The sequence below is a fragment of the Furipterus horrens genome, unplaced genomic scaffold, assembly GCF_987537825.1.
Source record: "Furipterus horrens unplaced genomic scaffold, mFurHor1.1.pri manual_scaffold_1, whole genome shotgun sequence".
NCBI lineage: Eukaryota > Metazoa > Chordata > Mammalia > Chiroptera > Furipteridae > Furipterus > Furipterus horrens.
In genome coordinates this window covers 61,158,432-61,184,434 of record NW_028327171.1, presented here as the reverse complement: position 1 = coordinate 61,184,434, position 26,003 = coordinate 61,158,432, and the positions used below count along the sequence as shown (strand labels likewise).

General features: G+C 38.5%; 1 protein-coding gene across 1 annotated transcript in view; it reads left to right on the top strand.

The window, feature by feature from the left end:
• Nucleotides 1-26,003, top strand: part of WWTR1 (WW domain containing transcription regulator 1) — a 128,362-nt gene that overhangs the window by 79,909 nt on the left and 22,450 nt on the right. Inside the window, exon 4 of the mRNA XM_090275749.1 lies at nt 25,800-26,002. Within this exon, the coding sequence (XP_090131875.1) occupies nt 25,800-26,002 (203 nt within the window). The remainder of the gene's footprint in view (nt 1-25,799; nt 26,003) is intronic.

Here is a 26,003-nt window from a genome sequence, read left to right as displayed (position 1 = left end):
ATTTTCAGACATTTCCATTTAAGATCAAGTATCTGGATACTGCTTTATACGCAGAACAGTTACCTTTAGCGAGTAGAAAGAATCTCCTCAAATTTGCAGGAATGGAAGCCCTTTTCCAAGACACTCTTCCCTCATATTGTGGCTCAGTCAAAGCGAGTGTGAACTTAAGTAGACTCAAGTCAACTTGAAGTAAATATATTGTCTGTTCTTCCAGGAAGTTTGGACCAACCATTTTAAAGCTTTCAGATGTAAAATATAGCCAAAAAGCAAATGACTTGGAATAACCTCTGTTGTGTTATTTGTCTAAAGGGCACATTAAGGAAAATGGTTCAATGCCTCTACCAGCAGTGGTAAACCACAACTTCCCATGAATCATTTGTCCCCAACATATAAGAGTTCAAGTAGAAAGATAGCAGATGCAAGTGTAGTAAAGAAACCACACATTAGGTAGCATTAGAATAGTTTTAAGATTTCTTTAACGATTTAATTTTCATTAATAATTCTAAAAATTGATTGTAAAGTATTAATCTTAATTTTATAATTACTATAATTGGAAAAAAAATCTCTTACAGACCTGGTTGAAAAAAATTCAAACACTCTTTTAAAGAGTTTAAAAAGTAAGTCTTCCTCTGGTTGCCATTCCCCTGGTCCCATATATATGGCCTGGAATCAACTAGTGTTTTCAGTCACATACAAATGTTAGTATTTTATACCCACCGTTGGTGCCTTGCTTTTTCCTCTTCTAGGTCTGTACAGATAGAGCTGCCTCATTCTTTTAAAAAATTACCTAATAGCCAAACATGTTGATATGCTATAATTAGTTTACTTAACTAGTCCCCAGCAGATGGATATTAGACACTAGTGTGTTGATAGTACATAAAATACTGGAGTTTATTTTTTTAAATTGTGCAACAAGTAGGAAATAGACTAAAAAAGGACTTTAAATCTTGAAACTTGATATTGTAGGCACATGTGAATCTGCCCCCACACTAAAAGCTCCATTGCTGGTAAAGTATGTCTAAAGATATTGTAGTCTGAATGTCTGAAATAAGTTTACCTGTGGTTCCATAAAATACCTTACCTTCCAGATTTCTAATAAATTGGGGCAGTAAATTTCTCAAGACACACATTCTGAAGTTTTCCAACAATATTTGAGTATTTGCCCATTAAAAGTAGGCTGCTAGCCTATAGAGAATCACAGCTGTGTCCCATACATGGAAACATAATGGGGAATGCAAAGTAAGCACCAAAGATGGGGATAATTTAGGGCCACAATGCGGTGCTAATAACAAATGATTTACTCAGAATATTTTATTTTAAGCTATAGGTCTGTCTGTAGTTTATACTCTTTATAATCAATCTTTAAAAATATAAAGAGCAGATTCTTCTCTTCCTCTTGTTTTAAAGATTTAGAATGTAGTATTTTATTTTTATTATTTTAGAAATAAATATTTATCACTGTTTTATATATATTATAAAATATATTTACCTATGTCATATAAATAAGCATACATACACATATAGAAAAATCGATATTTTGAATATGATTCAAAATTTCTATGTCTGTTTTACATCAACTGCTTTTTTTTTCTCTTTTTACCTTTTGACCAGAACATGTTCTTCTCCTCCTCCTACTTCTTAAATCTAGAAGTTTGATCTTTTCAATGGAATATAGCTGACAAATAAGTGAACTTAAGTGATATGTCCCCTTTACTGGGAGGTATTTATGTGTGTGTCAAAATGATGTCAAAATACAGTTAATAACATTTCTATCAGATAATAGAATTCATACCTTTCATAAGCTTATTTCATCTATTTCTAGAGCTCAGATATAATCAGTGATGTATATAAATACATTCATCAATAAATCTTCTTTTATTGGGATTCTATGTTTTTCTGTAGGTTAGGTACATGAACTTGGGGGCCAAACTGTCAGCATTTGAATCCTGGCTTTGTTCATCACTAGCTTAATGACTCGTTTAAGTTACTAAATTGTGCCTCAGTTTCTCCATATGTAAAAATAAAGATTATTTTTATAGTATGAAGTGATTAAATAAGTTTATATACGTAAAGTTTTTAGATCCACACCTGGAACATAATAAGCTATAAATTAAGTGTTTATTCTTACTATTATAATTATTCTTTGTGTAAAGAAAAGTTCTATTTTATATTTTATTTAATTATAGAATGTTAGGTTTGAAGATAGTTTCATTGTTTATTGCAAAAGCTCTCAAGCAAAAACAGATTTATTTTCAGCTGGTTAGAGTGCAAAGTGCTTTAAATTAGAAACACCATTTATTACTTTCAGTGAGGATAGCGCCATCTGGTGGAAATATTTTAGTTCCCACCCTCCGCACCCCTCGCCCACCTCATTCCCCAGAATGTGGCTTGTAAGTTAACCTTATTTTAATGGGGAGAGAAAAAAACCTATCATTTAAGGACATCCTGTATGAGTGACTTTGTACAAATGGAGCATCCTTTGTCAGGCTGCATCAGTATTAGTGCAAAGGCAGAGTTGTTGCGGGTCTAAACTCACTGACTTTTTAAATGCCGATGTAAAATGAAATATTTTACAACGGAAAAAATGTAAAAAAACAAGATGTTTTTGCAGTTTTTTTCAAATAACTATTTTCAGCTTTGTCTAGTTTTAAATTGAAATGTTTGTTTTTGTAGTTGCCAAATTATGTTGTCTGTCAGGTTTTATCCCATTTGATTCTGTCTGAGCAGATTAGTGATCTTTGAATGTGAGTCCCCAGAGATACTCAGTGAATGGAAGTAGAAGGAAGACCTTGGAGGACTTTAGATAGTAAAGAGAAGAGATTACCACTGGGTGAAAGCTTATCCCTTGAGGGCTGACAACTTGTTTATAATCCTCACCTTTATGTAACACAGTGAAGGGGGAAATTACTACACTTGTGAAAGCTGATTTGTTTTGGAAACACAAACCAGATAGGATCTTTTGAATGGGTTGTCAGTATAATTAATTACTATTAATAACCACTAAAATTTTTTGAAGGAGTTAAAAAAGTGATATAGACTCTACACAGGCCCTGTTATAATATATAGAACACTGGGCTTGGGGAAAATGGAGGCTGCTAAAGAAATCAGGACGTTAGGGTGGTGATGAGGGTAGGGTGGAGGGCTGGGGACCGTTTTGTTTAGTGCTTCATGGGAAGAACCTGAAGTCAGAACTGAGTTTCTGTTAGGTTAGACATTTATGAATTGCTTTTGTTGTTTAACCTATCTGAGTCTCATTTTCCTTATCTGTAAAATGGTGGCAATGAGAGTACCTGCCTCATAAAAGTTATTTTGAGTATTTTGTCTGCGCCTTGGTACTTGGACTAGAGAAAGGCCTGGAAACATGTCTTGTTAAAAGTCATTGTTAACAGAGGGCAATGGGGGGCAGGTAGGAAAGGGTAAAAGGAAGATAAATGGTGATGGGTGGTGACACACAATGCAATACACAGATGATGAATTATAGAACTGTGCACCTGAAACCTATATAATTTTCAATGTCACCCTAGTAAATTCAATTAAAAAAAAAACACAACAACTCATAGTTAACTGGTAGCCTGGTTTTCTCTCACGTTTCTGGCCCCTGTGTGCTTCCTCCTCAGGAAAACTCAGCCATGGTTCCTGCAACTTTTACTATTTGGACACATTTGCTTACACACTATAAGAATGATTTTTAACCCCAGATGGCAGTTGTGAGGATTGAAGAGGAGCACGCACACTCATGACCTGGCTCCTCAAACTGTCACATCTTTGACAGGGGGTTTGTGAGGAGCTGAAGTCATGTGGCCACTTAACATACCCCCCTTTTTTTTAAAAAAAAGAAAAAACCTTTAAAACTTTTTACTTACTGATTTTTAGAGAGAGAAAGGAGGGGAGAGAGAGAAACATCGACTGGTTGCTCCGTTTATTTATGCATTCATTGGTTGATCCTTTTATGCGCCCTGAATGGGAATCGAACCCATAACCTTATATATTGGGATGACGCTCTTAATCAACTGAGCTACCTGGCCAGGACTGTTTTCAAATGTTTTTGCCAAGAGAAAGTGACATATAATTTTGCCTTTTTGGTGATAATCCTAACAATTATAAACTATAGTGTATTGGACTCCTGTCACAGATTAATGACCTCTTTGCTGGAATGAGGAGGCCCCAGCTGGGGGTGCCAGTATCCTCCCAGACAGGACAGGAAAAATAAAGGCTGTATAAAAACTTCCTCAGACTGCCAGCCCCAACCGGTTTAGAGACTTGTGGTTAAGTGCAGCCAGACTGTATTTTTCATGCTATAGGAATTTTTAAAATATCACACACACACACACACACACACACACACACACACACACACACACACACACACACACTTTCTCTCTCTCTCTCTTTCTCTCTCTCTCTCTCTTACTCCCTTTGAAGGTGTGCCATCCCCCAGGCCAGAGTCAATGTCCTCCAGGTCTGTCTTCATCTGTACTTCAAATTACAAACATATGCATGGCCTTTTTTTTTTTGCAGGGCTTGCTTTTCAAGACAAGATGGAAAGAAAATCTTGTCTGTGCTTATTTGCTAAGTTGGCTCATTCTTCCCTCTAGGAAGTGTACAGAGACACTTTAAACCATTTTATCAGAAGCAAATAAAATACCTTAGCATTTCTTAAAGCATGTAGAAAGGTAGCCTGAAAGTTTGTTAAATGTCAGATTTATATGTAGACTCTCTATTTTTTTTTTCTCTTTTTCCAGTGTTTTTTTCTGATTGACTTTATGTGGTGAGTTCATGGCAGACACATTTGGCTACTGTTTTTTCCAGCTTTGATATTCTCACTACTTTTTGAACTTTGTGGTTTCTGCAGGATAAATTAGCCTAAAGTGCACTAGCACACGCACACACACATACACACATGCACAAACCCAAAGGCACTGAAAACCTTCAGGCTTTATGAGGGAAGGCAGAGGTGATGGAGCTTTGGTAGGATTGGGGTGGTGGAAAGTGAGTGTTTATGGAAGGGAAGGAAGACTGGTGGTCACGGGAAAAGAGGAAAGGATTCTGGTAAAAAGCGTTTTTTCCCCCTTCTCTTTAAATTTTATTTTTACATTCAATATTATTTTGTATTAGTTTCAGGTGTAAAAGCATTTTGATTAGGAAAAGAAGGAACAGTTTTCTAAACTCTGTAGAAAATCAATATTATATTTTTTTCTTAGATTGGAGGAAGCCATCTGTTGTCAAAATCTATTCTTATTTAGCCAACATTATTGAAAACTGTTTTTTGGGTTTTCCAAAAGGAAATTCATTACAGTTCCTTTTTTTTTTTAAGGCTTTTAAAGACTATGTGAAATGGATGCTGAAAACAAATTATCAACTGATTCTTTTCTTTATTTTAATTTATTAATTTTAGAAGTGGGGAGAGAGAGAGAGAGAATACAAAAGAGAGACAGAAACATCGATTTGTTGATCCATTTATTTATACATTCATTAGTTGATTTTTGTATGTGCCCTGACTGGGGATCTAACCCCAATACAACCTTGATGTATTAGGACTACGCTCTAACCAACTGAGCTATCCAGCCAGGGCCTCAACTGATTCAGTTCCCATGTTCAGTAAAATAGAACATAATAGTATATAAAGAAACAAACCTTGTGCTTTCATGGCATATTTTATTTATCTTAACATTCATGAATCTTTTATTATGTGAAATTTATGAGTTTAGGTAGGAAATTTCCTGTTTGATAAGATGTCTCAAGAGCCATGAAAACTGTTTAATGCCACAATTTTCTTAAGAAAATATTCTTCAAGACAAAATTCTTATGTAGTATACTAGATGAACCTTTTGGAAATCTGTTCAAAAAGGTGTGTTATTTATAATATAGGCCTTCCCCCCCATTAAATGCCTGTAGTACAAAAATAAATATATTTTTAACCATTAAAATAATAGTTGTAAAGACAATGTGGCACATAGAAAACTTTATTTCAGTCTAATATTATAAAATAGGCAGAATTGCTTATGCTGTGATTATAATTTTATTTTTAAAAGACTGCTCAGTTTCTCTTTTCCCACAAGTTTTTGTTCTCCATCTGTGTATTTCTAGCCCCAAGCCAAGTGCATTAATGCGGCACAGGGGCACCATTTTGTAGAATAAATCAGTTATGTATTTTTAAATGTTAATAGTGATTATAGTAAGACTTTTAGATTGGGGGTGATCCCCTTTATTTTTTCTGTAATGTGGTTATATTGCTTTTATAATAGCTAGAAATAAAAAAAAGGAGAACTGCTTGGTGCAGTTTTTATGGTGGGAGAGGAAGATTCAGTATTAGGGAGAAGGCTCTAGCCACTCCACCCCTACCCTTCATAGGCCATATGAACAGAACCTTGAATGGTGAAGCTTAGGCAGTTGACCTAGTCTGGCTGTGGCCAACAAGTCATTTCCTAGTCTCTAAGGTCAGTGTTTTTCCAAGTTGGGGCCCATCTAGCACTAGTTGTATCCCGTGGGGCATTTGTCAAACATGCATCTTCAGAATCCAGCAGTCTGATTGCTACCTAAAGAACAGTCATGGGCTGCTGCTAGGAGGAATACTGCCTGGGCCCCAACCCTGAGATATCCTGTTTTAGACAATGTAGGGTGGGGTCTGGGAATGGGTGCTGTTTTTTGTGCCCATATGACTCTGGTCATCAACTAGGTACAGGAACCACAATAGATTTGTGTGTTTTAGCACCGTGATTGGAGAATGCCATCATAATAAATGGCAAAAAGCCATTCCGGTATTAAGTCTTTAAGCTGAGTTACCTGAAAAGAACTCCAGAATGCTCACCAATTTTTTGGACAAAGACTGGTTTCTTTGTCCAGAAACAGACATTAATTGTGGCATTCGCATTTGTCACCCAGTGGATGAGTGAATGTTTAACAAGTGCCCAAGTGGGTGAGTAAATGCTGAAGCCACTTTCCAGGAAGTTTTGACTCCAGTCATACCAAGTAAACTTAAAAACCTCAGGGAAATGTTTCAGTTTGGGATTCAGATTATTGAACTGTAATTGTCTAAATTCACAGGGTAAGTGGATAAGCCTGCCTTGAACTTTGCTTCTTAAGAGTTGGCTAGAAAGTCAGGCTCTGCAGTCCTAAGATTCCAGAGGGGCGCCCCATACCCCAAAGAAGAGCAGAGCCTCATAGTAAGGAGGTGAAAGCCAGGTCAAGTTTTTCCTTAGTCACTTCTTTGTGAGCACTACTTTCATTTATTTATTTATTTTTAACGGAGTTTAATCTCTTCACCGAGCTGCGGGCCTCTGTTGAGAGTTTTACAAATAATTCTGACAGTTTTAGTACCATCTGCTGGCTGACTTCCCATGGTTTGCCCTTGGGAACTTCTTTGCTGTGGAGCATTTTGCCTAAAGTTTGAGACAAAGGGATTCTGGGATGGTTTGTCATTCAGTCATTGGTTCCAAATTGGTAAGTGCCGAGTGACATTTGGACATTTTTCTTTGGTCTCCTATTTGGGGCCCCTAGAGATATTGTCTGGCCTGTGTGTGTGATCATCACCTCTTCCACCCCTATCAACTGTAAGATTGATTTCTTCTTCCTTTCTGGAAGTCTAAATTTATGCCCTGAGAGTTCTGCAGTTGCTGGTGGTCAGGGACAGCTGCTCCGCCACGCTTGACTCTGAATAATTCTCTGTGATGGAGTCAGCAAAATAATAACCATAATAGAAGCCAGCAAAACAAAACAAAAGCCTCTCATTAAGTGCTGCTTTTAGGGGGAAAAAAAGGAAAAAATACGATCCTAAGTGCATTTGAGGCAGCAAGATTCAAGAATCTCCCCCCCGCTCCCAACATTATGTAATTACTATTTGGTGATTGTAGAAAATGCTGATCAGAAAAAACAAAAGTGAGATAGTATAAAGCACTGTAATTTGACCATTCAAAAATTACACTTTTTCTAATCTATTTGTCTTTTTTCAATACAAACAGAAACAAAATAGGTTGGAAAATCCTCTACATTCTTCTTTGTAGCCTTTTCCCCCCACTCATGTATCATGAGCATCTATCAATTTCAATAACCATTTTTCTACAATATATTTTGTTTAATTAGCTGTTTTTCTAGAAATATTCTACATACATATATGCATGCTTGGCTGTATGTCTTTTTAAACTTAATATATCTTAGCTTTCTAAATTAGGACTTTTAAATGTATTCATTCTTTGTTAACAATATATTGGGTTGGCCAAAAAGTTCATTTGCTTTTTTCCATAAGATGGCTCTAGTCATGCTTGGCTGTCTTTAACTTCATTTAAAACAATTATGTTAGATTGTATTGTGACAGCTGTCATATCAAAGTGCATTTTATAAAAACTTACCAAAATTGGTGAATTTCTGTGTAGCCATTTTAATATTGAAGTTGGAAGAAACTATGAAACATTTTTGGCATATTATGCTTTAGTATTTCAAGAAAGGTAAGAGCACAGCTGAAATGCAAAAAAAGATTTTGTGCAGTGTATGGAGAAGGTGCTGTGGCTGATCGACTTTGTCAAAAGTGGTTTGCGATGGAGAATTCTTGCTGGACTATGTTCCACGGTCAGGTAGACCAGCTGAAGTTGACAGTGATCACATCGAGACATTAACTGAGAACAATCGAAATTATACCACGCAGGAGATAGTCAACATACTCAAAATATCCAAATTAATAAAGTTATTGGTGGAAATGAAAAATGTGTCTTTTATTTTACAGAAAAAACTAAACGAACTTTTTGGCCAAACCAATATAATATTTTACTCTGTTTTGGTGTACCATAATTTATTTAACTTGTCCCCTATGCTGGATGTTTAGGTTCTTTTCTGATTGTTTGCTATAATTAAGAATGCTACAGCCGTGGGTAGTGTGGCTCAGTGGATTGAGTGCCGGCCTGCTAATTGAAAGGTCGCCAGTTTGATTCCCAGTCAAGGCATATGCCTGGGTTGTAGGCCAGGTCCTCAGCTGGGGGCGTGTGAGAGGCAACCAATCAATGTATGTATATTTCACACATCGATGTTTCTCTCCCTCTCTCCCTCCCTTCCCCTCTCTCTGAAAAGAAGTAAATAAAATATTTTTAAAAATGCTACAGTGTGTATCCCTATACATAATCCTTTGCCATATGCTGTTTATGTAGAGATAATTTTGCAGTGGTGAAATACCTGGGTCAAAGGTTATGTGCATTTGAAGTTGTTATAGATGTACCACTTCCCTCCAAAATGGTTACACCAACTTATACTCTTAAGCAACAGTGGCTCAAAGAGCTTCTTTCCCCATATTCTGGCCAATAATGTCCATGATCAAACTTTTTAGTCTTTATAATTCTGATAGGTACCAACTAGATTCGCATTGTTTAATTTATAGGTTTTTGAAGTTATGAATGGACTTAGTAAGATTTCTTTTTATAAATCATTACATCATGTTAATGGGTGTACAATATTTCATTATGTGACTCGACCATAAATTTATTTAACCAGTTCTTCTACCGAGAGACATATAAGCTGATTGTTTTTTTTTTTTTAATCATTATAAATGATGTTGCAATAAAATTCTTGGACATAAATTTTTGTGCCTTCCTTTAATTCTCCCACTTTTTTCCAGTTTCTTTGGAATATTTTTTGGTAAAGTAGAAGAATTCCTTTTGAAATACAGTTTTGACATGGTTTGTTTTTATGGAACTAAACAAGTAATTGTAGGCAGATGCACTTTGTATATGTTGGGGGGGGATTTGTTTGGGGTGTTACTTTCTTTTACAAAAAATGATTTCTAGTTGCCTCAAAAAGTGTGTTTTTAACCAGCACCTAGCTTTCCCACTGGCTCTGTTTTTCAGCTCGCACATCCATATGTTTTTGACTAAACCATAAATGGAAGTTTCATTTGAAGTTATTTTTCTTCCCAGTACTACATGTCATGCATTTCATTCCATATTATTTTCGTCCTTTTCCTTTCCAGTATTATATTTCTCAGACACCAGTGAAGAGTGAGTTGCGAGTTTTTAATTTTGCCAAGAGTTAAATATTTTCAGAGATGGAAAAAATACAGTAAAACAATTTTTAGTGTGGCTGATTTAGTCCTGGCTCCCAAGACTTTCATTTTGTTGCTTCAAAGCTCACACTTTAACTATCAAGAAAAATACTCTATTTCCACTCTTATCTACTGCCACAATGCCCGAATTATTTAGAATGGAACTATAATTTCTCCCCAAATGGAATTGGATCATGCCATCCTAATAAAATGAAGGCTTGGGGCAGCTGCACATAGAAGGTTCTGGACTCAAGCCTTTATCACTCATGTTGCTTTCCTGTTGCGACTGCCTGGTACACTGAGAACACGAGATGTCCCTTTGAGCCCCACTTGTCTCGTTTGCTTGTGTATGTCTTCTCCTCTGCCTGTACTCCAGTTTTAAGCACATTTCCCGCTCCTGCAATTTGAGGGAATTTTAGGGTCCAAACTGTATTAAAACAGGATGGCTTTGGCTTGAGGCATTCCTTCCTGGAACATGCTTCCATATGTTTGTATTTGCTAGGTCCTTCTCCAGCTGTGACTCTACCCTCCTTAGCTTGTCCATTTTTTCCTTCTATTAAGAATGCCAACATGGCCCTGGCTGATGTGACTCATTTGGAGCATTGCCCTGTAAACCGAAAGGTCATGGGTTCAATTTCCAACCAGGACACATGCCTAGGTTGCAGGTTCGGTCCCCGGTTGGGGCACATGTGGAAGGCAGTGGATTGATGTTTTATTCTCTTCCACTCTCTCTAAAATCAATAAGCATGTCCTCAGGTGAGGGTTAAAAAAAAAAAAAAGAATGCCAACATGGAAAGGTTTCTTCAGCTGTGACCCTAGGAAGTGAGGGCCTTTCACCACAGGGCCTCAAGCTTTATGGTCAACTAACACTTGGAGCCCAGGTCCCCCCCACCCCCCACCCGCCCCCCCAAGAAAACCTGTAATTTGTAGTCCAGTGTCTTGTCAGGCATAGCTGTGCAGAGCTGTTTCTTCTGAAAGACCAACCCAACCAGTCCCGTAGAGAACCCTGTATTCCCAGGTTCTCTGTTTTAGAAAAAATGAGATTTTTCCCCCCTTTTTCTTAAAAATTGAAATTTAATTGAAATACAACATAATATTAGTTTTAGATATACAATGTAAATATATAAATTTAATATATGTGTATATTGCAAAAATAATCACCACAATCAATCTAGTTAACATGCATCACCACACATAGTTACAAACTTACCTTGTGATGAGAACTATTAAGGTCTACTCTCTTAGCAGCTTTCAAATATACAATACAGTGTTATCAACTGTAGTCACCATGCTGTACATTACATCCCCAGGATTTAGTTTTTTTATAACTGGAAGTTTGTGTCTTTTGACCACCTTCATCCAGAAGTATTTCTACATTAGCAATTGGGGTTGGGGATGGCAGTAGGGAGGCTGGAAGGAACAGTGCATGTGAGGTATCAGAATCATGTAGCACATATTACAACCCCCAGTCAGTGCTCAAAGCCATTGTTGAGTAGGGTTTTCTCAGAGATAAATACCGCCACAGGACAATGACCCATATGCAATGCAGTTTCTCTGGACTCTGCCAGCTAGAGAATTTCCACCTGCCAGAGAGTTTAAGGTGTGTATGGGGAAGTTTTTTTTTTTTTTTAATTTTTTAAAAAATTTTTATGTTACTTTTTATATTGAAATAATCTTAAACTTAGAAAAGAGTTTCAAGTACAGTACAAGGAATTCCCATGCACTCTTTGCCCAGATTTGCTGTTAATTGTGATTTGCCATATTTGCTTATCTCTCTTTCTCTCTCTCTCTCTGTGTGGCCAAGAAAATTTATTATTATATTAGCCAAGGAAAACCACACATACCATTGACCCTATGTGGTTGTTAGAAGTGTCTGCATATTTGGCTTTGAGATTTGGGAGACTCTTGCAAAGAGGGCAATACATCTAATTACAGAAGTCAAAGCATGAGCTAAAGGCCTGCCTGGTGATGAGGAGAAATCTAATTTTTCCACGTTTAGGTGCTTAAGATGGAATTCTCCCTCTTAATTCCCCATAAATGATTTATTTACTGTGGTTTAGGGAACAGTCCTCAAAAAAATCTCTCAACAGTGAACACCAAGAGTTTTAGAGATAGGTTTTCTGTAAACTCCCTAAACACTGGGTGATGGCATGATCTCAGAGCACCATCCAGGAATCGCTGGAGACCAGAACAAGGGTCCACCACATGCCTGGTGTGAGTCAAGGATTAACTTAGGACATCCCAAGCTGCAGATTTTGTTGTTGTTGTGTCTTTTGTTTTTGTGTTCAAGAATTAAACCCCTGTCCTGGCCGTGTTGCTCAGTTAGTTGGAGTGTCGTCCTGTGTACCAAAAGGTTGTGGGTTTGATTCCTGGTCAGGGCACATGCCTGGGTTGTGAGTTTGGACCCAGTCAGGGCGTGTATGGGAGGCAACTGATTGATGTTTCTCTCTCACATCGATGTTTCTATCTCTCACTTCTTCTCTCTTGAAAAATCAATAGACATATCCTTGGGTGAGAATTTTTAAAAAAATTTTATTTTTAAAGAATAGAACCCTTTGGCACACTCTTCCAAATAAAATTTAGAGTTATAGGTTTTTGTTTTGTTTTGCTTGGGGCCAGAATCTCCTTTTAAGTGTTTTAAAGCAGAGCTGTTTTGGATTCCACTTCCCTTACTCCCAACCTAAACCTTATTCCTTTCTTCCTGAAAGGTGACCCTGAACCCCCTCACAGGCTGAAGAGACAACAGCTCACAGACACTGACCACAAGGAGTGTACCCCCCAAATTTCTGCATCTCTGCATTTTTTCAGAATTTTTCATTTTACCGTAGTATATGAATTACTCTGGCAGTTTCCCATGCAGTCAGAGCAGGGAGTCAAAAGGAGACTGTGTCGCGCTGGGATAGAGGCCAGCTACAGTGCTCAACACAGCTATGAGGCCCACGGGCCCTGGTCCCTTCCTCTCTGCTCCGCAGCCACGTGGCCCACCCTGTTTCGCACAGTTGCTTCGAGCCCACCTTAGGACTTTTGCCTTTATTATTCCTCATCCTAGATTGGCCCCCACACTGATTTCCGCACTTTATTCAGATTTTTTTAGATCACATATCACCTCCTCAGAGAGGTCTTCCTTAACTTCCGTGACTGAAGTACAGTAGTCCCTCTCTATATCGCGGTTCACTTATCGTGGCCTCACTGTATCACAGGATTTTAAAAAATATTATATTTAATTATTTATCGCGGATTTTTTGCTATATCGCGGGATTTTGCAGTACCGTATACGTATGTTGTTAAAGTTATGTAGGTTTAAGAGTGTAGAATATGTTTGAGAACATAAGTAATGTTTATAAAAGTGTGGAAAAGGTTAATAAGGGAGTGGGAGAGGTTAATAAGGGACTGGGGATGGTTTATAAGTGTGTGGGAAGGGTTTATATAGCATTAAAATATATATAAATACTAAAATAAATGTAAGGTTCCTACTTCGTGGATTTTCACCTATCGCGGGTGGGGGTGGGGTGGGGTCTAGAACGTAATACCCGCGATAAGTGAGGGAATATTTTAGTTCCATGTTTGTTTCTTCCAAGCCCTTAGCCCTAGAATTATGCTGATATATTTGCTGTTGTTTGTCTCCCCACTAGACCACACACTCCCAAAGGGCCAGGACCTTTCCACCTTGTTTGTGAATATCTCTAGCACCTAGAAGCAGTGCCTTGCACCTGCAGATATCTGGGGAACGAATAGTTAAATGAACTGCAGAAAGAACACTGAAAACATTCAATGGCAGTCCTACCATCCAAACACCACTATTATTAGTACTTTGATACTTTTGAATTTCAAAGGTAATTAACTTTTGGAGGCCACTAGAAATCCTATTAGAGCTAAGGGCACAGTCCTCAAAATGCATATGCCCAAATTCCTAAAATTTGACATGTCATTTTACCAAAATTCTTAATCCTGCTACCTCCAATTTAATTTTTGTTTTGTCCCCCACCCCCCACTCATTATTCCCAGCCCCATGAAAAACACTCACATCACATTATTATGTTTCCTGATTTGATTGCTGAAAAATGGCTTTTATTTGCATTTCTATGACTTCTTGTGAAGCTGATAATTTTCCCAGGTTTGATTACTAATTGCATGTTCTCTTTCATCAGTCATTAAAGTCCACTGACTGTCTCTTATAGAGTCTGCTCTATTAGCTCTTTAAATAATAAGGATGTTTATTGAAATGGCATGTTATGAAAAGAAAACAGATTAAACACCAGTGGCCCACACTGGCAAATTTTTCTCTACTTCTGTGGAAAACAGCTGTAGATTCATTTTCTGATATTTAACTTGGGTCGCCACACTTTGCACCTGGAGTAGTTTTAAAACCATTCAGGAAAGCTAACCAATAAAAAGCTACAGTCAACTCTCTCCTGACTAATGAAAATAAGTGCATGAATCAGAGTTTCCATTTCCTGCTGGAGTAAAAGTATACCTATTGTCTGGAGATAAAACAGTTCTGGTTTTGCTGCTATTGCCAGGCCATGGCATTAAATTCAAAGACACAAAGATAACTTTGTGAAGCAGCACAGTGAAACTCCCAATTTCCTCTTTTTACCCCCCCAAGTTAGGTCATTATTTGCCTAAAGTCACTAGCTTCATCAATGTGCTTCCTGCCACAGGCCACTTCTGAGAAATCTGGACATATCACTGAAATCAGATGGAATCTGAGTAGCACATACTGGTGTTGCTTTCAGTGAAAGAAATATGATTTCTTTACAGCAAAAGGATCCAGAAGAAATCAACATGCCAGAAAGATAAGATTTTTTTTTTTCTTGCTAGTTATGGAAATATTACAGTGATGACAACTGATGTCTAACTCTTCTAAATGCCAATAAAATAGACATTTTAGGTAACGCATTTGCTAGGAAAACGTAAAAACTCGTGCTATAAGCATTAACCTCTTTACACTTAGGAGAGCAGAGTTGCCAGATTCTTGCACCACTGGTAGGTTGACCACATTGCTGTTCGGATGGGCAGAAAGGATAGCAAGTAGGAAACTCATTTCCTGATCCTAAAAATTCAAGGTTTCCTGTGAAATAAATGCAGCTTGAGTTACAAGTCTAAAACCAGAAGAGATCGGGGCATCTGAGAAACTGAAGGTCCACCTGTCAAGTTTTGGGGCACCTGGGAGTGATCTGAAGGCCTGAAACCGTGAGGCTGCAAAAGTGGGGCTGAACGCACATATATCCCAGTGCTCTGGGCCTTATCAACTGAGCTGGTGAGAAATTTCCTTACAGCGATTCTCACCCTGAATTGGAAGAAAGGACTCAGTGTGAAGCTGGGATAGTGCAACTTCTTAGTTTAATACTTTACAGATTTTTGGAATCAAATGCACCATGAAGTGAAAAGCTGCTCTTTTTTTTTGCTGACCTTGTTGGACGGCTAATACTGTTTCTGGGAAATAGGAGAAACAAGCAGCTCATTGTTGGCAGGACCTGAGAGAGACACAACGAGGGCGAGAGACGTGTCTGCAGTTCTTTTTCCCTTCATTGTATCGTGACTGAGTCAGGGCTGGTCTGTGCTTGGCTTTTTCTTACTACTTCTGTAGACATATGTTTCACATCAGACAGGACTGCGTGACACCCTACATTGGCTAGTCCACATGAGCTAAGCTATGTATGGTCTATAAACAGAGAGGAAAAGACCCATAGCTGCATCCAGACACTCTTGACTGAAGCACTTTTGAAGCATGGTGACTGGGTCAGCATATGTGTCAGGAACGATGGCCACCTGTGTGTTTTGGCCCCTTTCTGTTGCATACATAGCATTACTTACTGCAAGCACCTCTTCTTGTTTAAACCTTCTTGAATTATGAAACATAACTTGTCAGTTATCTGATTTTGTCTTTTCCTTTTTTTTTAAGAACTGAAGAGAACACCTTATACCATATTCTGTAAAACCAGATCGCACAAACAGGTTGCCATCATGACATGTGATCTATGTTGATTTCTTCATTTTATAGTAGTAAATAAGTTAATTACATTAATCTGAGTTAGGCTTTTTTGTGACATAGGGAAAAGGAAATACTAATTGTCACCAAATTTAACTCAGTATTTCTGATTACTGAGGGTGGATAGGACAGGGCAGAGACCGGTGATCAACGCAGCTGATGCCAGCCTGGTCATTCTAGCACATTCTCTGGGCTTCATAGGTTTGTCAGTCTATGCCTGTTGATTTGTGCTGAGTCAGTTAAAATTCCAAGATTTTTCATCTCTACACTGAGTGAATTGGTCTAAATCATTGGTTTTAAATTGTGTCCCAAGGACCCACAGCAGGGTTTCAGGGGTATGTGAGCAGAAGCAAAGCTTAGTATCCAGAGTCTCCAAAAGCGGTGTCAACAGATTCCTTAAAAATTTGTTTAATATTTTGTGATATAAGAGTTAACAATGCCGATAGGGAATGCAGAGTGAAAGCAAGACCAAGAGAATTTAGAGAAGACAGTCCAAGGTGCTGCCATTGATCAGCCCTCACCTGCCCACAGCACCAGCACAGGCCACAGGCCTGCTTGGAACTAGTCCCTGCACTTGAGGGTTGCCCCTGCTTTATGCCACATATTAAGCTCTGGAAAAAGATCCTACTGCTAGAGAAAAGTTTGAGAACCGTGGTCTAATGGACTAAGGCCCCTTTCAGCCTTAACTCCTATGGTGATGGCACAGTGTAGGGTAAATGCATGTCCCCTCCTATAATGAATGTGGCGAGGAAAGGGTTTATTAACCACTAATGATAAAATAGCAAAATGAAATGGGTACTGAGCAGGGAATGTGCTGTGGAAGTATAGAGAAAACAGCAACAAAAATTTAGTGTTCATTTAATATCCACTTATAAAATTATGGGAATAATGGTTAAAATGCATCCCTCAGGAGAAAAAGACTTGTGTTTGTGTTTTGGGAGTGGGGAAGGGTTTCCAGTTTGTTCTGAAATGTCTATGATGATCATCTTCTTATAAATAAAACTTGTATTTTACTACCAATTTCTGACTCATAAACTCTGAAGCTTAATTCAGGCAGAATGTATTTAATGCCTACTCTGTGCATTAGCAAGTCAGATTTGCAGTCCACTAAGTTATTATTAGTTATTATTATTATTATTTTCATCTTAAACAAGAACTTTACTTAAACAACAGGATTTTTGACTTGAAGGGAAAACTATCTAGGGTTCTTCTTTTTTTTTTTTTTTAGAGTAATTTATTTCTACTTAAAGACAGACTGTCCTACATGTAACAACTATGCACAAAAATAATTATAAAATTATCCTTGGTTTTACAGCGATAAATGAAAAACATTAAAATTATCCAATCAAACAAGGTATTCAAGAATTTTTATGTGTTTTTTTGTTTGTTTTTGTTTTTGTTAAACAGTGAGAGCAAAATAACGTACTGGAATATAAAGATAAAGAGCTGAATGAGCATTCCATTAAATGGAGAAAGGGAGTATTTTCACAGAACCAGTATTTTTCCTCATCCAACCTCTATTTAATGCCGATCAAACAATACAATTGGCCATTTAGTTTGAAAAAAAAGCCAATGCTTGTGCACATACATCAGTTACTTCATACACAATAAAGGAATAGGGAAGGGAAAAATGAAAGAACAGAAAAAACTATACTGTAGTAGTCAGGATGTGGTGGAACCAAATTGCAGTTTTTTAAATGAGAATGTCTTCTTGGTCTGGAGGAGCGGAGTTCTGGAGTGTAAAGTGGCAGTTTCCCTTTTTAGTAACCCCGTGCTGTCTGCTGCTGGGGATCTTCATCCTCCATTTCAAACTGTGCAGGTGTGTGTGTTTCATTGATTGGCTGCCCGTCAAATCGGAATCTGATCTGCCTCATTGACAAATCCTGTCTTACACAATAGGCTTTCATTAGTTTACCAAGTGGTGTATGCCTCTTAATCTTAAATTGCACCAGAGAACCTCCTGACCCGCCACCTTCAAATTAATCTGATTGTTGTTCTCAGTCTTGACTTTCCCTGGGCTTTTTGTTGGCCATGGTGAGCGCTGCCATCTCCTCAGCTGCCAGTTCATAAAAGAGGTACCAGATCCACACAGAAGGCACTAAATTATTTTTGTTCTGTGTTTATAAGGAAGATCCATATCATTAATGTTGGTTCCTTGCAGTAGGGGGGGACTTGGCTCCTTCCCAGGACTTACTTATAAAGAGCACAAAGTCAGCCCTCAGGAAGATGAGTTAGTTCAAATCACAGGAAGAGAATAGTTCACTGTTTCTTAAAAATGCTTCTCTTCAGTGCAGATGGCTCAATCTGGAATCCAGCAGGAAAGAGTGCCTGATTTTCAGGTTTAACCCAGTTCGTGTTTACAAGTCATTGCAATGCAGTGTTAATAAATACTGCTTGATTTCCTTAAAAGTTAGTCAGTTGAAGAATAATATATACTCCATGATTAGCAAATAATGTGGGTGCATAAAGGCAACTAGCTAGTTGTAATCCATGGAGGGACACACTGAGAGTAATCTGGACAGTGTGGCTGTGGTTCTATATTATCAAACAGTTATTTCATGCTGGCTGGCGCTGGTTTTCTATGTCAGGGAACACATTAGGGTGGAAACAGGAAACTCGGGTTCTACTGCCATGGGGCAGTGGACGGTCACAGGCCTAGGGTGACCAGTTGATCTACTTACTTGGGACATTCCCAGCTTTAGCACTGAAAGTGCTGTGTCCCAGGCAACCTCTCAGTCCTATGTGACAGACCTGAATTTCAGCATTTGTAGAATGGGGGCACAGAATGAAGTGCTGGTTAAGCTTTTAGTTCCACAGTCCAGTATTCAGGAGCTCTTAAACTCCCCTTTCATGGAGATTCTGATCCAATTTATATAAACTTGTTAGCCTAAACATAAAACTGAATTAAACACCTATTTCATCTGGTTTTCCAGATCCCAAATCAAGCATATTACCCAATACTCACTATTACTCGAATATTGCATATTCTCACCTATTTTGAGGAAATTGCAACCAGGTTTTCAAAAAAGCAATGTCAACCTCTTCTTCTTCTCACTCTCAAGGGATGATGTTAGAAGGCTTATGTGGAAGAGGTAATGTTGTTTTATCATAGAAGCAAGTAAAAAAAGCCCCAACTAAATATAAAAGATAGGTTATTGTGAATATATGGAACTGAAGTTAATTTAGCAAGGTTCTGCTCATCACCTGTAAAAACTGATATACAGGTTAATTTGTCTTTGAAATTTTCCCATTAAATTGGCATTTGCTGTGAAGAAGTTCAGCAGATGTTCTGTCAGTCTTTTACAAAATACTTGCTTTCCCTGTGTTTTGCTTTGCTTTGTTTTTGTTTGTATCTTGAACAGCAGTCATAATTCTAAGCATGTGAAATCACTGTCTTCAACACCCACAGGCTGCTGTGTTTTCTTCCCTGGCTCCACCTCTTACTTGGCTGCTTAGTTGGCTTTAAAGAGTTTAGCACATAGTAGGAACTTAATAAATATTAATTCATTTTCAATTCAATATATTATTCTGTATTTCCAAGACATCTGATAAGTTGAAGTGAACCAGTATTTCCCAATATTCCTACTCAGAATAACAGTAATCTTCCAAGTTTGAGAAATGCTGCATTTTAATATCTCCCTGTTGGAAAGTTTCAATGTCTGTTAGTATATTAAAGCCTCTGAGAAGTCCTGCAGTAAAATAAACTCTTAACGTTGTTTAAACATTTCCTAATTTTATTTGACCATGGAAAAGTCCTGTAAGTCACTGTTTTTAAAAAAAATTTTAACTTAGTATCTGTTTATTCACATAGAACATACTATAGACCATGTTTTCTTCTGAATATTTACCCATTTTATATACCCTATGAAAACTAATTATTAGTGAGTATTGAAGAGGCAGTGCCCAGTACAGTTCCTGATATTTATTTAAGGCATGGTTACTATACACACACTGTATTTTAAGAACAGTTTTAGATTTACAGAAAAGTTGACAAGATATCCTCTCATCCAATTTCCCATATTATTAACATCTTACGTTAGTATGCTATATTTGTTATGATTAATGAACCAATATTGATACATTATTGTTATTTCAATTTCATTTTGTTTTTAATTGAGGTAAAATTGACATGTAACTAATTAGTTTCAGGTGTATAACAGAATTCAATATTTTTATATATTATGAAATGATCACTACCATAATTCTAGTTAACATCTATTACCACACATAGTTACAGACGTTTTTTTTCTTGTGATAAAACCTTTTTTCCCCCATCCCAAGACTCACATGTTAATTGGAAAGAAGGAATTGAAGAAAATAATTTTTGTCTTTCTAGGGCTGAGTTGTGGCTTCTAGCCATTGGCACACTGTCTTTTCCATAATCTATTTAGGCCAGCTCCATGCAGGCCCATGAGAGGTTTTGTACTTGAGCCTAACTTTTTGTTTTCTTCTCTTGGCTGTGTATGTGTGTGTGTGCTCATACACGTGTACACTGAGGACACAGAAAAGCAAGCCGAAAAGGTCAAAAAGACATTTGTCAAACATTCCAGGAGACATGCTGGGCAGACTCTGATTCATTGGCCTCCCTCGTTGTCTGCAGCTCCTGGCTTGGGGAAACTGCCAAAGCGCTTTCTCTGTGAGCTGTTGCTCTCTGTTCCCTGGTGTGGTAAAAGGCAAAAGTTCTGGAGAGAAGCCTTTACCTTTTCCATGCTTGCTTCTTATATGGCAGATGACATGCAGGCTTAGAACCAAGTCCAGGGACTTTCCTGGGCTTGAGCCTACTCATGGGGCTTTTAAAGATTTTATTTATTTATTTATTTATTTTAGAGAGAGGGTAAGGGAGGGAGAAAGAAAGCGAGAGAAACATCGATGTGAGAAACATTGATCGGTTGCCTCTTGTACATCCCAGCTGGGGACCGAACCCACAACCCAGGCAAGTGCCCTGACCAGAAATGAAACCAAAGACCTTTCGTTTTGCAGGATGATGCTCAATTAACTGAGCAATATGGGTCAGGTGAACTCTTAGGGCTTTTAGAGGAAGTGACCAAGTGTGTTGCTGGAACAAGTCAGAAGGTGCATCAGTGTACTTCGTCCTGGGCAGCATTAACTGGAAGGTCCTGCCAGTATAGTCACCCCACACTCCACTACACCGCATTCCCGTGTTGACTGTTTATTTTACCAAAGACACAAGCATTGAATCAAAAGAGTATTCTCATCTCAGATGTTGTGGAGTTTCTTTTTGGTGTTTCATTGTATTGAATAATAGCAATGAAATGTTTCCGGTTGCATATCTGCAGAGCATGGTTTTATGGATTTCCAAGGTCCAAGTATTGAAGGAAAAAAGAAAAGGGAGAAGGAGATGAAAACAATGAAAAAGAAATGTGGATTTAAAATTTAAATTCTGACTGTTTTGGATGGGAAAAAAGTTGTCTCTGCTTTAGATTCGATGCATTCCTGCTTTGGCAGAGTGATCTTGTTTGGGTTATTCCTTTGTGTGGGGACTGGCAAAAGTCTAGAATTGACGAGGTCATTAGCCTTTTTGGGGCATTTGGTGGCAGTCTGCCCTTAACTGGTTTGGCCTCAGATACTGCATTTGGGATACTCTCTGCCTTTTTCTTTCTTCTTCTTCTTCTTCTTTTTTTTAACTGAGCTGTTCTTCTCTCCCTAAAACATTCTGAAATATTTTCCCAAGTTGTATTTTGTTCATCACAAATTTAGATGTTTGGCCTTTTTGTGTGGGTCCCCTCTCTGTTTATCTCCGTCTTGGGCCTCCTTTGTCCCTGTTGTTTCTGAGTTGTGAATAGAAGCAATGGCTTTAAAGAGAGCTTCAACTATGAGTGAAGTTCATGAGCTCTAATCTCAGAAGATTCAGTCACAGTTCGAAATGAAATGACTATAGGGAGCAGAGCGGCGGGTTGAATCCTGAGCACCTAGATTGAGTCAGGACACCTGGTTTCTAGGTGTCCTCATTCAGTACTCTTTCCTGAGTATTGATTTCCTCATCTCCACAAGGAAGAGTCGCATTGGATGGGCTCTCAGCTTTGAGGACCTTGATTATATTGTAAGCCTTATTTATTTTTCAAATAATTTTGAGAGTGCCTCCTTTCACTCCACCAGGAAAATACTGAATTTGACACATACATGAGTGTATTTCATTTGATGTTTTTTCATGTTTACATTTTGTTTGAGTTTTACATAAGTAATAAATGTGCATAGGGAAACTTCAAACAGTGCAGAAGAGGAAAAGGAAGATCTCCTCCCAGCTTCCTCCCCAGAGGCACCACTGTTACTGGCTCCTTGTGTGTCCTCTGCAGAGATTTGCTGTACATGTATAATAAAGCCCCCTCCCCCAACCCCAACTACAAATAGGAGTGTGCTCATACATATAGTGCTGCCCCTCAAAATTTCCCCTCTCTGGACATGTTTTTTAGAGATTGTGCCCTAAACGTACCTGAACAGCTCCCTTATTCTCTGCAGTAGTTAACACAGAATTCCTCTCACTGAATGGATCAGCATCTCCCATCAGTGAACATTCTTAGTCTTTGCTAGTACATACTCTACCACAGTGAATATTTTCACACAAACTTACTTGTTTTTGTGTGTGCCTTACTTTGAACACAAAGACGTTGTCTAAGTTCTGCTCTTTTTTACTCTCTACAGTCAGTAACTGGAGATGTTTAGTCTGAACAGTCAAATCTAAATTAAGTGGAAGGAAGCAGCATCTCCACCTTTCCCCTTTGTGGACGGCTCTGTCAGGGCTGGTGTTTGAAGACGAGTGAGGGTGTGGTTTTGGAAGAGCTCTTCTCCAAGTCTTACACTTCCCCAGTCAAGGACGTAGACAGCTATCGAGTTTGCCGGGCAGTGTCTGGTTACTGTGTGGAGACCAGTGACAGAGTCCACTGTTAGCAAACCCAGTGCAGGCTTTTGTACACTGACCGCAATCTTCCCAAGCCAGCCACGGAAGATAGTCTTGCTCCCATTTATTTGTCATGTCAATAAGTTACCAGACTTGAGTCATTTAAAATTTTTTTTTGAAGTATCTGAGTTATAAAAACTAGCAGAGTTAATAACCTCTGAACTAGCAACCAAAAAATTAACCCTTACATGCCTTTTTCCTAACTTGGTGGTTTCTGATATTGGAAATATTCAATTTACACATTTCCCTTATAGACACAATTGGGCTTTTTTTTTTTCGTCAGTTATATCAGAAAACTAGGAGCATCGTTTTTCAGGAGGTTCAGAAATGACTGTCCCTGGTAATAATTCCCATCCCCTTGGCTTGAAAGAGGTCCCATGAACTGTACTCTCCTGGATGTCTACACTTGTCTTCCTTGACTCTGTATTTAAGAGCACTCCTTCCCCATGCACAACCCCTGGCCGCCTACTCAGTCCTTCCAATAGAGGTTGTAATTGTGCTTAAATGAGCTATGGGAATGACATACTCATTTCAGTTCTTTTGGTGTCAGACATGACTTCCTTTTTTCTGCTCTCAAGCTAAGAACCTAAGAAATGCCCAGGTGCTTTTATTCATCCATCATGTTATTTACCGAGCCCCCTCTGTGTGCCAGAGATGGTGCCAGGTGGTAAGAGTTCTTCATGGTCGGCTGAATTCAGGAAGGGAAACGTAAATGGTTTAGGCAGACTGTTTCATGTTTTCTGGCCTGCCTCTGCAGTAGCTCGTTATTGAGCAGAGAGTTGTCAATTTATCCAAATCCTCCTTGAAAGCTTCCTGTTTGTAGCCTGGACAGCCTTTGGGCCCATGGCCCAGTTTTGATGACTTGCTGTCCAAGTGGTACTTCCTTGCTCTCAAAGGTAAACTGTGTTTAAAGGGTTGCTCTCAGTTTGAGTAATTGTTCCTGTTCTTCAGTCTAAGGTGAGGCAGAGAGCAGCCAAGGACAGTTGAAAGAACAGGTAGGGTCTCAAGAGGCAACCTTGGCCGTAGTTTTATCTGCCACTAACCAGAACACATTTCTTCAACTCTCTGTTTTTCAGTCTTCTCTTCCATAAAATGAAGGGATGAACTGCGTAGCCTCCAAGGTGCCTTACAAAGCCTAACATTCTAAAGTTCTACAGCCACACATAAAACCCCACCTCATTTCTTCACACATTTCTTCCAGTAGCCTGTTAGTTCCTGTGGTAGGCAAGAGCAGTTTATTCCAGCTGCAAGCCCGGTGCCTGGAACACAGTGGTAATGCAGTAAAGATTTGTGTGAGTGTATCAGTACATTTTTTTTTTAAAGAATGGTTTCTGCCCTGACTGGTGTGGCTCAGTTGGTTGAATGTCATCCAAAAAGTGAAAAGTCACTGGTTTGATTTACGGTCAGGGCACGTATCTGGATTGTGGGCCAGGTCCCCAGTTGGGGTGCATGTGAGAGGCAATCGATCAATGTTTCTTACACATCTCTGTATCTCTCCCTCTCTTTCTCCCTCACTTCTCCTCTCTCTAAAAACAGATAAATAAAAATTTTAAAATGAATGCTTTAGCCCTAGTCTGATAGCTCAGTTAGTTAGAGCATCATCCTGATACACCAAGGTTTTGAGTTTGATCCTGGGTCAGGGAACATACAAGAAGCAACCAATGAATGCACGAATGGGTGGAACAACAAATCGATGTCTCTCTCTCTCTCTCTCTCTCTCTCTCTCTCTCTCTCTTTCTGTCTCCCCCTAAAAATTAATCAGTAAAAATAAAATATTTTTTAAGACTGTGCTTTAAAGAAGAAAAAATAAAGAATGGTTTACCCCTTCTCCCCCTAGCTGGAGGAAGTTCCACCATGAAATTAATTGTTACTTAAGGAAACCAGTTTTTGTGCAGAAAATCTTCAATGTGTATGTGAATGAAGTTGCTGTCTTTGGCTCTGACCTAGGAACAAATAGACTAAAGAGCATGGTTTTCATTATTACAGGATATTGCCCAAAAGTTAAGCAAATCTGACTGGTAGACAAACTGTTTTGAGAGAAACTAGCACTTTTTAAAATGCATTTTTTTGTGAGAATGCCAGTTACAAAATTTATTAGAGGATTTTTCAATTGTTTTCTAAAGTGAAGTACAACATGCTAAAATTTAAAATGTTGGTAAATGGAGGTAAATGGAAAATCCTTAAAAAGTTAAAACACTTTTAGTGCCTTTATCCTATCACAAACAGGATTAACATTTTTATGTAATTTTTTATCACTAATTTTTTCCTTTGCAAAAATTGATATTTTCTCAATCAATAATTTTTTCCTGAGCTTAACTCTTACTTCTTTGGGGCACCCTTTTTTAACAAAACATTAACAGGGTCCTGGTTGTGTATACATCCCTGATCCAGGTGCTGTGTTTTACATGTTGCTTATCAGTTCACTCATTCATTCTAGGTATTATTGTCTACGCAACATGTACTGATGATCACATGCTTCCTTAGCTCCGCCATCAGCCTACAGGTTGCCTGAGGAAATACTCACACACCCATGTGTCCTGGTGAAATGATCTCATATGTTGTGGTAACCTTTGTAGAATTTACTTTGACCGCTATGTTCTATGAAAGGCTTAAAATGTTCTCTAGACACAGGGAGGGTGTGAAATAAGATTTTTAACAGGGCACAAAAGATGAAACTAAATGAGTGAAGAGTGGGGACACTCTCTGAGTGTCCATGAATTGAATTAAGGAATTAATTACTTAAATGGTATTGATTAACAGGAAAGTATTTGGGAGGAATCTCAGGAATCTGTGTTCCAAAGCACAAAACATTCTGATGGTTTCTTGTAGGCCCTTGGCATTGATCTCCTGTATGTTTTTCCCTCCCATAGTGATGAATCACCAACACCAGCAGCAAATGGCACCCAGTTCCCTGAGCCAGCAGAACCACCCTACTCAGAACCCGCCAGCAGGGCTCATGAGTATGCCTAATGCGCTGACCACTCAGCAGCAGCAGCAGCAGAAGCTCCGGCTGCAGAGGATCCAGATGGAGAGAGAGAGGATTAGAATGCGCCAAGAGGAGCTCATGAGGCAGG